This window comes from Pararge aegeria, chromosome 21 (assembly GCF_905163445.1).
Source record: "Pararge aegeria chromosome 21, ilParAegt1.1, whole genome shotgun sequence".
In the NCBI taxonomy this organism is placed as follows: domain Eukaryota; kingdom Metazoa; phylum Arthropoda; class Insecta; order Lepidoptera; family Nymphalidae; genus Pararge; species Pararge aegeria.
In genome coordinates this window covers 2908045-2924375 of record NC_053200.1, presented here as the reverse complement: position 1 = coordinate 2924375, position 16331 = coordinate 2908045, and the positions used below count along the sequence as shown (strand labels likewise).

Sequence of the window (16331 nt, the reverse complement as noted above, 5' to 3'; positions counted from 1 at the left end):
TATAAACACTCACTTCAAATATGGAGAAATGGATTTAGAGAATAAACCCATCACGCAGTTCTGATGCTGGTAGTAACAATTATTTGCCCGACCAGAAAATCGAAGAAGGCCCTTGCGATCCGTAGTTGAACATTCTAACCACATCGACCAACAAGACAGTTGAAGACCTGAGTCTGGGACGGATGATGGAGACAGAATTACAATCTTGTTATTTTTTTTAATCATAGCCTGTTATTTCAGAAGCGAGATTGAAAATTTAAATGTACAGTCACGGAATGAAAAGGTACGGACCTTAGTGTTGGGTTTCGCTTGCACTAGTACTGCCGATTGTCAGTAGATTTAACGGAAATTATAGTGGCAGGTTGAACCAACAAGAAGGTTGTAGTTTATCAACCTGCCATTATTATTTCCTTAATCACACTTTCATTGTGTGATTACAGACAATGGAAGTGTGATTAAGAGCAATCCGCTGCGTTTCTTGCCGGCTCTTCTCGGTGGAATCTGCCTTCCGAATCGGTGGTATTGAGAATGATTTAAATGTACGTCACGATATGAATAGGTCCGTCACCTTAATGTTGGTTTTCGCTTGCATTTGTACATACTTCCGATTGACAATAGTTTTAACGGAAATAATGACAGGGTAAACCAACCAGAAGGTTGTAGATTATCAAACACGACTTTGATCTCAACAATTTTGAACTTTACACATAACAGTCAAACATTATTTTCTCTAACTCGAGTCTATTCTGTAACATAGTTTAAAACAGTAATATGCGCTAGTGATACGTCGAACGAATCAATTTGAAAATCGACGAATCTTTTCATTCCGTGACTGTACATAGATAGAAAACTGTCAAGGGCGACCAAACGCGAGGCAATTTAAATTGGAAAGGCTATTTCCCAAGCTGTCCAATCCGTAATCAAATAGAGGTGCTGTGACATTAACGAGGTTTTTCACAAATCTACTACTGCCTTAGCTTAAATTTGCGACACAGTAATCTTGCTAGTATCAAAAATGTTGTCGAATTACAGACTTAATAACAACTTTAAAGTCACAGAATTAAGAGCATACGGAAATAGTGTACACTACTAATATTGAAGCATCAAAAACCACATAGAAAAGTCCTATTATAGTATAAAGGAATACGTAATCGATAAAAAAGCTTGGGTGTAAATTATTGCTCTAACCAGGATGCTCTTCTAATAATTTAAAATGACATTGTGAGATGGTGATAACAAAAAAAAACACCCGGCTAACTTTGTTGTGGGCTTCTTCTTAGACCAGGACGCGTTTGGAACCCTCGTAGCTTTAGTTTTAAGTTTACGAATGTGGTTATCTCTATCATCTCACTACCGTGTAATTCTAATGTACGCATCAAAAGTGCCACCTATGGGCCTACTTGAATAAAGATATTTTTGACTTTGACACTCCACTTTAGTAGTGTTTTCCGAACAGGCGGCCTTAACCCCTCACTGTGGGAGGAACCCGTGCCCTGTAGAGGGCCGTTTATGGGTTAATATGATGATGATTATGCTGAGTAACAGTGTACCCAGCAATATGGACAAACTTATTGGTGTTATTATAGCTTATTGATGTTCCAGGCGCGAGACGGTTCAGAGCGGGAGCGCTGGGTGCGTGCTCTCGAAGACACCATCGTCCGGCACGGCAGACGGGAGCGATGGTCGCGCTGCGTGCCAGCTCCGGCTCATCGACACGGCGACCTTGAGAGGCGCATCTCAGAGGCGGACGCGTACCTGCAGATCATGATAGAACTTGTTTCTGTAAGTCTTACTAAAAATATAACCGTTGGTAGAGTCACTACAAACAGACTGTCTTGACGTTTCAAGTGCTTATAAAGTAGGCGTACTTGACACAATTTTTTTTTTTTTATAATCTTTAAATGCTTAAAAATTTTCGGAACCGACATTTGAACCTGCGACTCTTTGGAAATCGCGGCCTGAGCGCTTTAACCAATTAAGCTCCGGTGCTCCTACCATCGATGCCGAAAATTAGTATACGCCTTTAAAATCAGACATTGAAACATTGCAGTTTGGATCTACTTTTTCAAAAGTCCATATTACAATGAGACACGTTTGAAACAAGAGATGACACATTGCTTTTTTATGATTTTATAATTGTTATTAGTGTTTTTACCTACACTTGGAGGAATTATCAATTATATAAACTTAAAATGCATATAAAAATTTTCGGAAACGACATGATATGAATACATTTTACTTCATTTGAGGGTTTCGGCCTCCCTTTCGTGCGCACACTGTACCGACGCTTTAATTAATCAGATACAAAATGTTTTAGACATTTAAACAGTTCAATAAATTAGAAAAAAGAAAAAAATTGAAGCGGTGGCAAGCTAGTGGTTTGTTTCGAATCCCAGCACGCACTTCCAACTTTTCTATCATAATCATAATATCAACCCATTACCGGCCCACTGCAGAGCACGGGTCTCCCAACATTGAGAAGTGGGTAAGTAGCCGTAGTCCACCACGCTGGCCCAGTGCGGATTGGTGGACTCCACACACCTTTGAGAACAGTATGGAGAACTCGTAAGGCATGCAGGTGTCCTCACTGTGTTTTCCTTCACCATTGAAGCAAGTGTAAGTATTTTAATTGCTTGAAAAGTTGGAGGTGCGTGCCGGGATTCGAACTAGGTCCCCGGAAAGTGATGTCGAAGTCCTACCCACTGGGCTATCACCGCTTCGTTAGATACTATAAAAAATAGGTAATGTTGGATATTACAAAACATTCCATAGTGCTTAAAAAACAAAGAAAACTTTACCAACACACTGATAACAAATTCTATATTTTTGTTAAGATTTCAAAAATTTCACGCTGGTGTAGCTTTGTAGCTATTTATCAGAACGCCGCCATTAAGGGCCATACACTAAAAAATTATAACATATTTATTTATTTATTTATACTCTTTATTTGTACACCACTCAGAAAAACTAAATAATAAATACCACCGTTGAAGTACGTGATATATTGCTTAAAACTCACGTAACTTATAAAAGTTACAGGTGCGCGTTGGGATTCGAACTCGGCCCCCCGAAAGTGAATTCGAAGTCCTATCCGCTTCGTTAGATACTATAAAAAATATAAAATTATATATTCTCTATCGTTACAGAAAATGACCACAAGGGTGTCTGAGCTGGCTGAACCACAAGATAAGAATAAAGGGCAAGTCATATTAGATCACTCTAACGTAAGTAACCCCGCAATATACATCTCATACAATACATACGTCATTCAAACAAATCATAACAATCGAATTGTCCCAACCGATCATAATCGCTTGTCTGAAGTAGTAATAATACATTATTTAATTATTAAATTACTAATGAATGTAAATGTAACGTTTTTCAATTCAAGAACTGTCATAACCCTAAAAGGTTGGCCCACCACCAATCTAAGACTGCATCGTTATTTACCACCAGGCAGTGGCGTGCACTGAATTTTACCAGATACTTACCAGGGACTGCATACAGCAGGAAAATTGCATAAAATGACAAAAATCCTCCAAAAAAAAAACAATTTTAGGGTAGGCAGTGCTTTTGTGCACGTATGAAGTGCACGCAACTGCATAGAGGGTATGCACAGGGTATGCAGATGATATAAAATAAACAAAATCTCCTATACGAGTTGTAAATACTTAAGGGTAGGCTTTTTATAACTCTTACAAAGCCTATTAATTTTTTTTTTATGTCATCTGCCTTCCCTGTGCATATCCTCTAAGCACGCCACTGCCACCAGGTGAGATTGCAGTCAAGGGCTAACTTGTAAATAAACTTTCGATAATGTCAAAATGTGTCCTTTTAAAAATGAGATCTCAAAATTCACAACTTATTTGCTTAAAACATAAAAATGCAATTATATAAGAACATGCAGTATTGCTAACAAGTATTCACACAACAGAAGACTATGGGCGTTACAAATAAACAGCATTTCAGCATAGTTATTTCTCAAATATCTCGCACCTTTAATTTGCCTTATCAACAAACGTGGCATAACATCGGAATAACTACGCAGTGTATTATCCAATGACTATGTAATGTAGAGGACTAAACTATTATCAAACCAAAATATTATTTACATTTACAAAAAATTTTTTATTACATTATTTAATGATGCAATATATTTATGATCATCATCTAGACTTTAATTTTTTTTTTTTTTTAATAACAAATCTTTAAGGTTTTTAAATTTTTTTCGCAGGTTATGTTGGATAATATAAAACATTCCATAGTGCTTCTCCAAATTGCTAAGGTACTTTCTTTATGTTATAAAAAAAAAAAAAACTTTACTAACACACTCATAACGTATTCTATATTTTTGTTAACATTAAAAAAAATCACACTAGTAGCTTTGTAGCTGTGTGTATCAGAACGCCGTCATCAAGGGTCGTACACTAAAAAATTATAAATATCAAAGTGTGTTTGTTGGTTTAACTTTCTATACGATTTGTAGAAAACCGTGAACCCGTCTACCAGACCCATCAACCTTATAACCAATATACACCTAATACAATACATTCGCAAAGCAAACAGTTCAAACAAGCAACCGAGCGCAGTACACACAAGGTCACATAAATAAAATAATATAAATAAATATATACACACATCGCCATCTAGCCCCAAAGTAAGCGTAGCTTGTGTTATGGGAACTAAGATGACTGTTGAATATTTTTATGAATAATATACATAAATACTTATAATATACAGATTACCCAGTGGCGTGCACTGGATTTCTTACCAGGGTATGCGCACAGCAGAAAAATTGTATTAAATGGTAAAAATCTTCCTCCTATACGGGCTATATTTCATTTTTAGGTTATGCAGTGCTTTTGTGCATGTATGAAGTGCACGCCACTGAGATTACCACCCAGACACTGAAAAACATTCATGTCCATCACAGAAAAATGTTCCAGTTGTGGGAATCGAACCCACAGATCCTAAATGTTTTCGTGACAGAGCTTTCCCCTCGGCGGTAATGCTTATTTCTGCCGCCGAGCAGCATCGGCAGCATTCTGGGTTTGTGGGTATGAAGGGCTTGGTTGACGATATACTCAAAGTCAAAGTCAAAAATATCTTTATTCAAGTAGGGCCCCATAGGTGGCACTTTTGATGCGTACATAAGAATTACACGGTAGTGAGATGATGGCGATAACCACATTCGTAAACTTAGAACTAAAGCTACGAGGGTTGCGAACGCGTCCTGGTCTAAGAAGAAGCCCACAACAAACTTAGCCGGGTGGTTTTTTTTTTGTTATCACCATCTCACAATGTCATTTTAAATGATTAGAAGAGCTATCTGGTTAGAGCAATAATTAAAATATGACATAGGAGTGAGTTAATGGCGATAAATAAATTCGTCAACTTAAAATTAGAGCTACGAGGGTTCCAAACGCGCCCTGGTCTAAGAAGAAGCCCACAACAAACTTAGCCGGTTGTTATTTAGACGTAGTCCTTAATACTATAATAGGACTTTTCTATAAGCTTACGTTTAATACAAACTTTGAACTTTTAAAGAAACATCACCAAGATGTCAATTGGTCGTTTATTGTAGAATTGTATGCAATTTCCTTTGAACAAATTATGATGTTTTATGTTATTCACAATTACGGGCACATGAGACTTTACACCTACGCCTCAGGTTAACGGGCCCAGGGCGGCAGCACGTTTGAAGGACGTGTCCCTCAAATGACCTACGAAATGTTGCTCTGTATAAACCATCAGTATTCCACATGCCATCGAGACATTCGGCTGGTCCGTCAATTATATCAATTTAAAAAAAAACTAGATATAGCGATAGGCAACTTTCTGTCCAGGCAATTTTTTAAAAAGATTTTGGAAGTTCATGCCGAACAAAATTATGTTTATATAGACGTGACGTCATCATTTTAAATTCAGCGTTTCATCTGACAGTGCGCATTGCTAGCTTGTTTCCATTTTAATTTATTGAAAATTTATTTTAATCTCACTTCTTTTCCTTTAAAAAACTTTTTTGTTAATACATGAATGATAATATTTATTTATTTATTTATTCCCCATATTACATTTTTGTCATTACAGGAAAAAGTTATCCTAATACGACAATGCAGCATGATATAAATATAATATCATTAGATAAATACAATATTTTAGTGAATTTGTATTCTGTCATGTCTATTGCACTGAATATTGGTTGCATTACGGACACAAATATATTATTACTTCATTAGGTTTAACTTCCTATACAATTTGCAGAACACCGTGAACCCGGTCAACGGTGTGTATCAGGGACCGACAACCCTCTCGCAATCACATATCAAAGAAGGTAAGGTTTAAGTTCTCCAAAGAAATCCAGTGAAACTAGAAATCCGTTATTTAATTAGCCACAGACTATGCAAAAATAAATGTATAAGCATATTAATACATATGTTCTTAATGCGCCCTAAGACAGTCGCTATAATCTGTGTTAAGATTACAGCGACTGTCTCAGTCAAAGTTTAGTTTAGAGTTAAAGGAAAGAATCATTTGAAGCACTTAATAGCTTTATTCTTTACTACTTAGCATAACCCATAGTCCATACACGCCAAATTGTATACGCTGTGTTGGAATTGTTTTTCTGTTTTATTATTTTGTGGTGTAATATAAAAGTATAAAGTATAGTATAGTATCTTTTCTGGTGGGAGGCTTCGGCCACGGCTAGTTACCCTACTGACTAAGACGTGCCACTAAGCGATGTAGTGTTTCGGTGCGATGTCGCGTAGAAACCGATTAGGGGTATGACTACCAGTGGCGTGCACTTCATACATGCACAAAAGCACTGCATACCCTAAAATTGATATATAGGAGGATTTTTGCCATTTTATGCAATTTCCTTGCTGTGTGCATACCTTGGTAAGAAACCCAGTGCACGCCACTGATGACTACCAAACTCCGTAACAGGTTAGCGCTCGCTACCATCTTAGACTGCACCATCACTTACCACCAGCTGAGATAGCAGTCAAGGGCCAACTTGTAGTGGAATAAAAGAAATAAAGTGCTCAAGAGCGTTTTACCTCAGCATATAATAAATCGACTATTTCACGTTGAAACCGACTGTGCTAAATATATCTGCCATACTCTCGAACAGGTTAGCCAGCTACCATCTTAGACTGTTTCAACAGTTACCATCAGGTGAAATCGCAGTCGAAGGCTGACTTGTAGTGGAAGAAAAAAATGTTAATTCATTCCCATAAATGTATAGATAGATGGATCTCCTCCCAGAATGAGAAGGGCTTGAGCCGTAGCCCACCACGCTAGCCAAACGCGGATTGGTGGATTTTTCACGCCTTTAAGATTTACCGTGTTTATGTTAGAAGCGAAGATAGGCGAGTGATTAGGGAGATCGCCGGCGCGCACCAAATTTCGAAGTTACAAGTAAGTCGGTTTAAAACAATTATATATGACGTGCTTCAAGGGTGAAATAAAACATAGTGAGGAAAACTGCACGACTGGGAAAGTCCAGTATGTGCGCAAAGGCGTGTGAAGTCCACCGATTTGCAATTGGTCAGCGTGGTGGACTACTGCCTATAAACAGTTCTCATTTGCAGAGGAGACCCGTGCCCTGTAACAAGCCGTTAATAAATATATACTACGACAATACACACGTCGCCATCTAGCCCCAAAGTAAGCGTAGCTTGTGTTATGGATACTAAGATAGCTGATGAATATTTTTTTATGAATATAATACACATAAATACTTATAATATACATATAAACACTGAAAAACATTCATGTTCATCACACAAACATTTTCCGTGTGGGAATCGAACCCACGGCCTTGGACTCAGAAAGCAGGGTCGCTGCCCACTGCGCCACTCGGCCGTTAATCCATATTGACTATACTTTTTTTTATTTAACACACAAAACAGATCATGACAAAACATATACATAAGAACAACAACCAATAAAAATAAAACTAGCCATTCTCCACCAAATGCGTGTATAAATGCAGCCAATAATCAAATAAATATGAAATAAATAAACAACGACAATACACACATCGCCATCTAGCCCCAAAGTAAGCGTAGCTTGTGTTATGGGTATTAAGATGACTGATGAATATTTTTATGAATAATATACATAAATACTTATAATATACAGAATAGATGGAACAACGGACTTACTTTTTTTGGATATTTTCTTACAAAAAAAAAAAAAACAATTTACATATCATATAAAAGAACATAGTGTAAGACAATACAGTGTCGAGTTAAATTATGAAAAAATATTTTATTTTTTACATTTGACAAGCAGAGTGCTACAACTATGCGGAGATTTAATGAAAGAAACAGATTTATGATTAAAGATGTCAAGATCGCAGGAGAAAACCAACTCGTTATAAAGGCGGCACATTCTAACCATAGGATTGTAGAAAGAAGTGTTATTTTGGTATACGTTAAGACTAAAAGGTTTTGCTGGTTTTGTGATTTCTGCTACGCTATTTAGTATTAATAACTTACTAATATTATAAATGCGAACGTGGGCTTGTATGTTTGCTTGTTTGTCCATATCTTATGTCGTAAATAAGCAACTTTTTATACCAGGAGAACAAACGGCTCCCGTGCGATTTATAAAAAACCCTAATAAACGCGGACTAAGAACGCTTCTCATTGTGGGAGGTCTTCACCCGTGCTACGTTGGCCGGTAATGGGTTGATATGATGATGAAGATGCCAGCAGCTAAAGTGTTGATGATGAAGACGATGATAATCTATGCCATTGTTGCAGATCTATCGTCCCGCGTCGAACTCGGGTCGGAGTGTCGAGAACTATCGACTCCCACACACCCCATAACGCCTCTCGAACATATCGATGCACCTAGTATGTATTACTTTATAGTATACTAGCTTACCCCGCCCGCTTCGCCGGGCTAGATTTTGCTTTATTTTATTTAAACAAAAAACTTACATCATTACATTTTTAATTTAAGTCTCATAATATATTAAATCATTTATTCTTCTCGAGCGGGTGGAGATCATTATCTACACCCATGTACACCCAACAATAGAATATCATCATAGTAAATAAAAGCTGTATTTGACAGTTTGACAGTTCAAAAATAGGAGTGCTCCGGTCGTCACCAAACTTAACAGGATCACTCGCCAGGTCAATCCGGAGATTCCCTGAAAGTTTCATTGAAATCGGTCCAGCCGTTTCGGAGCCTATGCGGAACATTCCCCACACACCTTCTCTTTTATATATATAGATAAATTAAATTATTTCGCTAAAGATGATTGATTTTGGTATTGATAATAGAAAACATAGCAACTGATAGGTTCAAATCTCAAAATACTTGATAAACGCAGAGTTTTTCGAAGTTCAAGCGGTACAAAATTATTTTTATATAGAAATGACGTCATGACTTAGAATTCGGCGTTTCACCGGCGAATCGCTAGATTTTGCAGGTTTATTTTTTAAAAATAATTACTAATCTCACTTAGAATATAAATCATATATCACTAGATAATTACAATATTTTAGCGATTCTTATTTACTGTCATGCCTATTATAAAAATAAAAACAATTGCTCCGTGATACGAAAGACTTCGTATGCGAATCCGACTCGAAATTGCCTTTTTTATTGTACTCACTCGCTAGCCACTCCTATATTAACTATCTCGATATAATATTTATACGCTTCGTAAACATCCTTGATAATATTTAGTATTTTTTAATAAGATTTAATATTACTCGACAGCTATGGCGCTAACTTTTAAAGATATGTCCCCGTAATCGGCTCGTATCAATAAATTTGTAAACAAATAAGTTGGTATAGTATACAGTAAGAGTAAACATTAATATCAACTAATATTTTTAAGCGGTGATAGCCTAGTTGTTGGGACTTCGGCCTTACTTTCGGGGGGCCGAGTTTGAACCCCAGCATACACCTCTAACTTTTCTAAGTTACATAACTTACTTCAACGGTGAAGAAAAACATAGTGAAGAAACCTACACTCCTGAGAGTTCTCATAATGTTTTCGAAGGTGTGTAGAGTCCATCAATACTAACCGGGCAGCGTGGTTGACTACGGCTTTAACCCTACTCGTTGTGGAAGGAGTCCCTGAAGACCTGTAGAGGACAGGTAATAGTTGATATGATGAAATTAAAACGCCAATAACTCTGAAAAGTTAGATGTTTGTGTCGGGAAGCGAACTCGGTCCTCCGAAAGGGGCAAGTACATTGCCGAAGTTCTGTTTGGTGTGGAATATAAGGATTGAAGTAATTATAAATTACACGATACAGATTCTCCTGCTTTTCGCGGAGTATACCAAATATGGCTTAATTTTCATAAAATAACATAGATAAAAAATTTCGTTCTTGCCACTTAGAGTGTTCAAATATAAATATTGGGATATGATTAAAATACTTACTGACATCACGTTTGTTTACTGAATGTCTGCTTCCAACAGGACAAGCGATGACCCTGCTAGTGCCGGACACGTCATACTCGTCGTCAGAGGGCGAGGACGATTTCTACGACGCGGACGACGAGCTCGTTGACACCGTTACGCCGGGACCGAGGTGAGTTTTACTTTTATAAAACTTTTCAGTATTCAAACCGTAGTTATACTGAGTTCGTGATGACTTATGGCTCCGAAACGTGGTCGCAGACTGGGTCTCATAAGAAGGCTCAGAGTCACACAGCGGATGATGGAGAGGGCTGTATCAGGAGTACTACGTGATCTAATCAGGTCTCGCAAATTTCATAAATACAGCTCAAACGCAGTGGCGTGCACAGGGTTTTTGACCAGGATATGCATGAAGAAGGAAGATGCCATAAAATGGAACAATCCTTGGCGTTTATGAGTAATACAAAAATTTTAGGGTATGCAGAGCTTTTGTGCATATATAAGGTGCACGCCACTGCTCAAACGGCTATTGAGAAATTAACGTCTAAAACTCAGCATTTTTCCTTTTGACTGACATATTTCACAATCATAAACCCGACCTACCTACCGTCCTACTACCTACCTACTACCTACTTTAGTTGACCCTGAAAGTTGAAATTTAGCGTCCAGCACGGCTAGCATGGGCAGACGACAATTATATTCCCGGGGAAAGGATAAAAATGTATCTTCTCGCAAAGCTTTATCAACTCTCAAACACAGGCGCACTAGTGGAAATAATATCCAAATAATATATGTGTAATGATAAACGGGGATTCCTCACTCTGGAGCCCTGACCGCCGGTTGCTGGGGCATTCAAAAGCCCACCTAGCGGAGGGTGTCTTTTTTTTTTTTCTTTTTTTTTAATTTTTGTAAGCATTGTTAATAATTTAAAAAAAAAATGAAAATCAATAAATGATAGAATATAAAAAAACGGGGATTATCTTCTCTTATTCCATGTTCCCGTGCTTTAGCAGGTGGACACGTTGATTATATCCCTTGTCAGGGGATATAACCGGGGGATATAACTTTTGTCCCCTGCCCGTGCTCGCCCTGCAGCGTGGTAATAGTGTTAACACAAAAATTTGTATGAAATATTTTCCTGGCAATTGATTTTTATTAACACATAGCGCCTTTCAAAATTTAATAGCAATAATCGCAATGGCTTCTTGCATAGAGGTTTCATGAAGATGATGTATTTCACTTTCATCGTTTTGTGTATTGTTCAGATTATCTTAAAAATTTCGGCAGTCAATAACAACACTAATTGCGCTGGCTCAGCGGTCTATCATAATTTATTTTATTTATTTATATCCCTACTAATATTATAAATGAGTACAATGTAAGTTTGTTTGTTACGCTTTCACTCAAAAACTACTTAACCGATCCTCATGAAACTTTGTACACACATTCTTAGAAGTGTTAGAAGTTATATAGGATACTTTTAATCCCGACATTAAGCTCGGTTCCTTTGGGAGAGGGGGTGAGTGTTTGATGATTTTGCACTACAACTCCGACAAATTATAACCGATTTAAATAATTATTTTTGTACTATAGAGGTTATAATATGTGTTTATTTTTCCCCAAACTGTGGTTATGGAGATATAGGACAGAACTCCTCAGCGGACCGCAGCAAACCCCTCATTTAAGGTTTAGCGCTACTGAATTTATAATATTTTTTAGATCTACAACTAAATTTAATGCCACATCAAAAAACAAAATCAAACGCAGATGAAGTCGCGGGCAACAGCTAGTATAATATAAGCTGACAGTTTGATTTAAGTTTTTATTTATTTACATTGACGTATATCTTTCTTAATTAATTCATTTATTTTTATTGCATTTCATTTAATGTGTTTTTGGTTAAAGCCTGAAATAAATGATTTCTGCAAGGAGACCTGTGCCTTATAGTGGGCCGGTTATTGATTGATTATGATGATGGAGACACAATATTATATTACTGTGTTAAAAAAGAAACGCTTTCTCAGATTAGATACATATTGAAAAAAATGTTGATTTACAACATCTTAAATTCGATTGCAGGGGCTGACTACCATTGAAATTATTTAAAAATGGAAACTTTGATAATACAAACACAAAATACGTGTGGTATTTTGTGTTTGTATTATCAAAGTTTCCATTTTGGCAAAAATCATAGACAAGTTAGGTTATATGAGTTGCCTATTGAAAATCGATTGGTGGTCTTTGATTAGACGTTAGTTACTTTGGCATTGCCGTGTTCGTCGTTCGTGAAAACGGGCATTAGAATATTATTTATCCGGGGGCACCCAAGGCTACCCGCGCAATATTACGTATATTGTAGAAAAAAACACAAAATAGCGTACATACACAACAGTCAACTAGGAATTACAAACTCTAAGAAAATTTTTATTCAATTGACCGCGCACGCGCAAAATAATACCTATGCCTTACAATTGTCAATATTCTGCATTTTTTTTTTTACTGTATTGAAGAATTGATTATTAGCAAGAATTAATATTGTGGGAAGCCTAACGGTTCTCCCGGGATAAAAAAAACGAAAACTCAGTCAAACCGCCGGCAAAAGCTGTTTTAAAAAAAACAATGATATCATTCTCAACTTTCCACGATTACAAACCTCATTTAGGTCAATTTTCGCTTACCTAAAGTACGGTATCTCAAATTAAATATCCATTCGCAGCATAATAAACCAAAATCAGTAAACAAATAGGATCTAATTTCGCGTACTTCAATGTCCATCGATATTCATATGAGTAACAAGCAAACACTTTTAACCGATTGCCCCCATTAAAGTGTATGATTTGTAGCGAAATGCATTTTGGCAATAAAATAGAAAGCGTTGGTGCGGTACTCTTGATTTTCCGATCTATTATAATCCCACTTTATAGCTTATCGGATCAAAGATAAAATATATATTTGACGGTTGACTGGCGCTATGCGCAGCGACTCTGCTTTCCGAGTCCTAGGCCGTGGGTTCGATTCCCACGTCTGGAAATTTTTTGTGTGATGAACATGATTGTTTTTCAGTGTCTGGGTGATGTCATCTTCTCATCACAAGTATTTATGTGTATTATATTCTTAAAAATATTCAGCAGCTTAGTACCCATAACACAAGCAACACTTACTTTCGGGCTAGATGGCGATGTGTGTATTGTCGTATTGTCGTAAATCGAAATCGTATTGTTCGATGCTAAAGTTTGAACATGAAAACTTCTAACATTTTCATACAGTCCTTAGCACTAAAGTCCTCATAAATTGATAATTGATATTATAACTTAACCTGTACAAAAATAATTATTTAAATCTGTTAACATTTGACAGAGCTATGGTGATAAATCGTCAAACACTTTCATACCATCTCCCAAAGGAACTCAGCTGTTCATTTCGGGATAAAAAGTATCATATTTCCTACCTAGCAGTATGACGTCAAATCGTGGGCACTTTCATTTTAATTCATTCAGTAGTTTCAGCGTGATGGGCGGCCCAGATACAGACAACCAGACAGAAGTTGGTGAAGTGGGTTCAGTATCAATTATTGAGTGTCCAGATTTTTTTATAATAAATATCTTCAATGTATAGAATTTGACCCGTTCCAGTTGAAGTATAAGTATAGATAGGAAAAACTATGTTATTCGCGGCCGTACGAGTTATCCTATATCCGTCGCAACTTTTTAGCTATAGGTTCAATTTGAATATTTTAAAAATGAATTTGTATATAATCAAACTTAATATTTTTATTACTTTATTTCTTTCGCATTTATAATATTAGTATTTAGTAGGATGATACGTGTGCATTCGATCGTTGTCCCATATGCCTCGCGACTTGCTGTTATCTGTGAAGAGTTATGTCCTTTATCTCCGACAATATTTATCAGATCTTCATTAAAATAAGACAGAACATGCTTGATAGTATACACTTTCAAATAAATAAAAAAAAAAATTGGTCGAAATTTAACGGAGCTATGAAATAAAATTGATAAAAAATTTCATCCCATTTCCCGGAGGAAACTTATTGTTTATCGGGATAAAAAGTATCCTATATGTTGACCCGGTATATAAGCTACCACTATACCAAATTTTATTTAAATCCATTCAGTGGTTTTCACGTGATGCCCGGACAGACAGAGAGGCAGTCAAAAATAAAATAAAAATCCGTTTTGGACTCAGTGTCGATTATAAAGCATCCCCAAAATTTTCAAAATATATTAAATGTTCAGAAAGATTTATTATAAGTATAGGTTAAGCTTAAAGTTCACTGTATTCCTCTTTATGAAAACCCTTTTTTGGGTCGGTTGTCAAAAACCGGAAGCCCGTAATAATAAATTGGCAATAATCCCGAACCCGAGTGCCGTATTTTGCGAGGGCACCAATAAAATGTTATCCCGTGCAAGCGTAAGTCATTGACCTGACCTAGGTCGCAGTTACGTTTCAACTTTACCTTTATTCGGGCGACGGAAGTCCAGAAGTGCTTTTCAAAGAATAAAAGGCCTACTTTAGATAAAAAACGGTGTTTCTCTTTGAGCATAATGATAGAGTTGAAATATCCTGGGGACCAGATAATACGGTATTATTACTTTAACGTTTTGTTTCAGAATTTTAACCCTTATTTATAGAACATAAAAGTTTCAAATAAACTGTTATTTTAAAATAATACAGTTTTAAGCCGCGTTGGTTTACGGGGTTGATCACGGGGCGACCGGGTTCAAACCCGGTTCGAGTAAAACATGTAAATGGTTATTGTGCATCTTCTATAAAAGAATTTTCAGTAGTCTACCATCACACCACAGTACTAATAACACCAAAATCGTTATTCGTGTGCGTACTTTATTGGACGAAATCTCTGAATTTCTCCAGGATCCCAGATTAAGATCTTGACTTGATCACGGTGCATCCACCTGGGAAGTATATCCATTGAAAAAAAAAGTCCAAATACGTCCAGAAAAATAAAAATGATTCCGACGTATTGCAAACCAAATCCTTTATTGAAGTCGTTTAGGAAAACGTATTTGTTTAAATTACTGAGGGAAGATATAAGGGTGGACAGCATTAAAAAATTGTTTACTATATTCTCTTAGTATGAAAGAAATTGACATTTTCCTCCGATGTTATTTCATCGTAAGCAAATTCCGCTGTAACATTTAACATTTCGCTAGTCATTGTTTGCGGTTTCCATTGCAGCTTTTCTTGGACTATTTTTGGTACTAAAAGACAATACCTCGTATTATTTTGGTGCAGAATGAAAACTTGCTTATGGAACAGTTTTATTCGGTCGCCTACTCATATTATACAACGTGTAAACGAAACCAGAAATATTACTTCACAGGTTTTAGAGGTAAATGTAGCTGTTTAGAGGTTAGCCTCAGAGACAGTACATCATGATGTACTGTCTCTGAGACTGACCTGTAAAACCCATACGATAAAAGTCATTGAGTAAACCACTGGCGTACTTTTTACTGAAAGAATTGAGATACAGCCCTAACAACTCATGCAAAATTTAAATTAAGTGGCTACTATCACTCTATTAGATACGCGTCGCGTTGCGTAGGCACTATGCGCGGGTCGGCCTTTTATCTTTAACAGGGATATCATAAGTAAACGCTTAGAATGTTTTGAATTCGTTATGTATGGAAAAATACATAAGCATCTTTTGATTTAATATTTTTACAGGGCGATTCCTTATCAAATATATTTATGAACCCTTCAAGAGTATTTTGGAATTCGGTTACACGTTTTATATGTCATAGTGTGTCCGATCGACGAATAAATAGATATATTTTTATTGCACAAGATTTCAAATGAAATAAATAAGAATTTAAAAAAAACACGCTTTTATAGAAAATTCAACTAAAAGTTAATTTAGGAAAGCGGGATAGTGCAATAAGTTTGTCTGTCAGTCTGT

At 36.5% G+C, this 16331-nt stretch overlaps 1 protein-coding gene across 2 annotated transcripts in view; it reads left to right on the top strand.

Annotated features, from left to right (window-relative positions):
• Window positions 1-16331, top strand: part of LOC120632994 (oxysterol-binding protein-related protein 9) — a 91639-nt gene that overhangs the window by 37635 nt on the left and 37673 nt on the right. The window contains exons 3-8 of one of the 2 annotated variants that reach the window (XM_039903007.1): window positions 1603-1782; window positions 3147-3224; window positions 4235-4285; window positions 6265-6334; window positions 8775-8867; window positions 10457-10568. In XM_039903007.1, coding sequence (XP_039758941.1) covers window positions 1603-1782; window positions 3147-3224; window positions 4235-4285; window positions 6265-6334; window positions 8775-8867; window positions 10457-10568 — 584 coding nt within the window. The remainder of the gene's footprint in view (window positions 1-1602; window positions 1783-3146; window positions 3225-4234; window positions 4286-6264; window positions 6335-8774; window positions 8868-10456; window positions 10569-16331) is intronic. The other variant, XM_039903008.1, reaches the window with a different exon arrangement.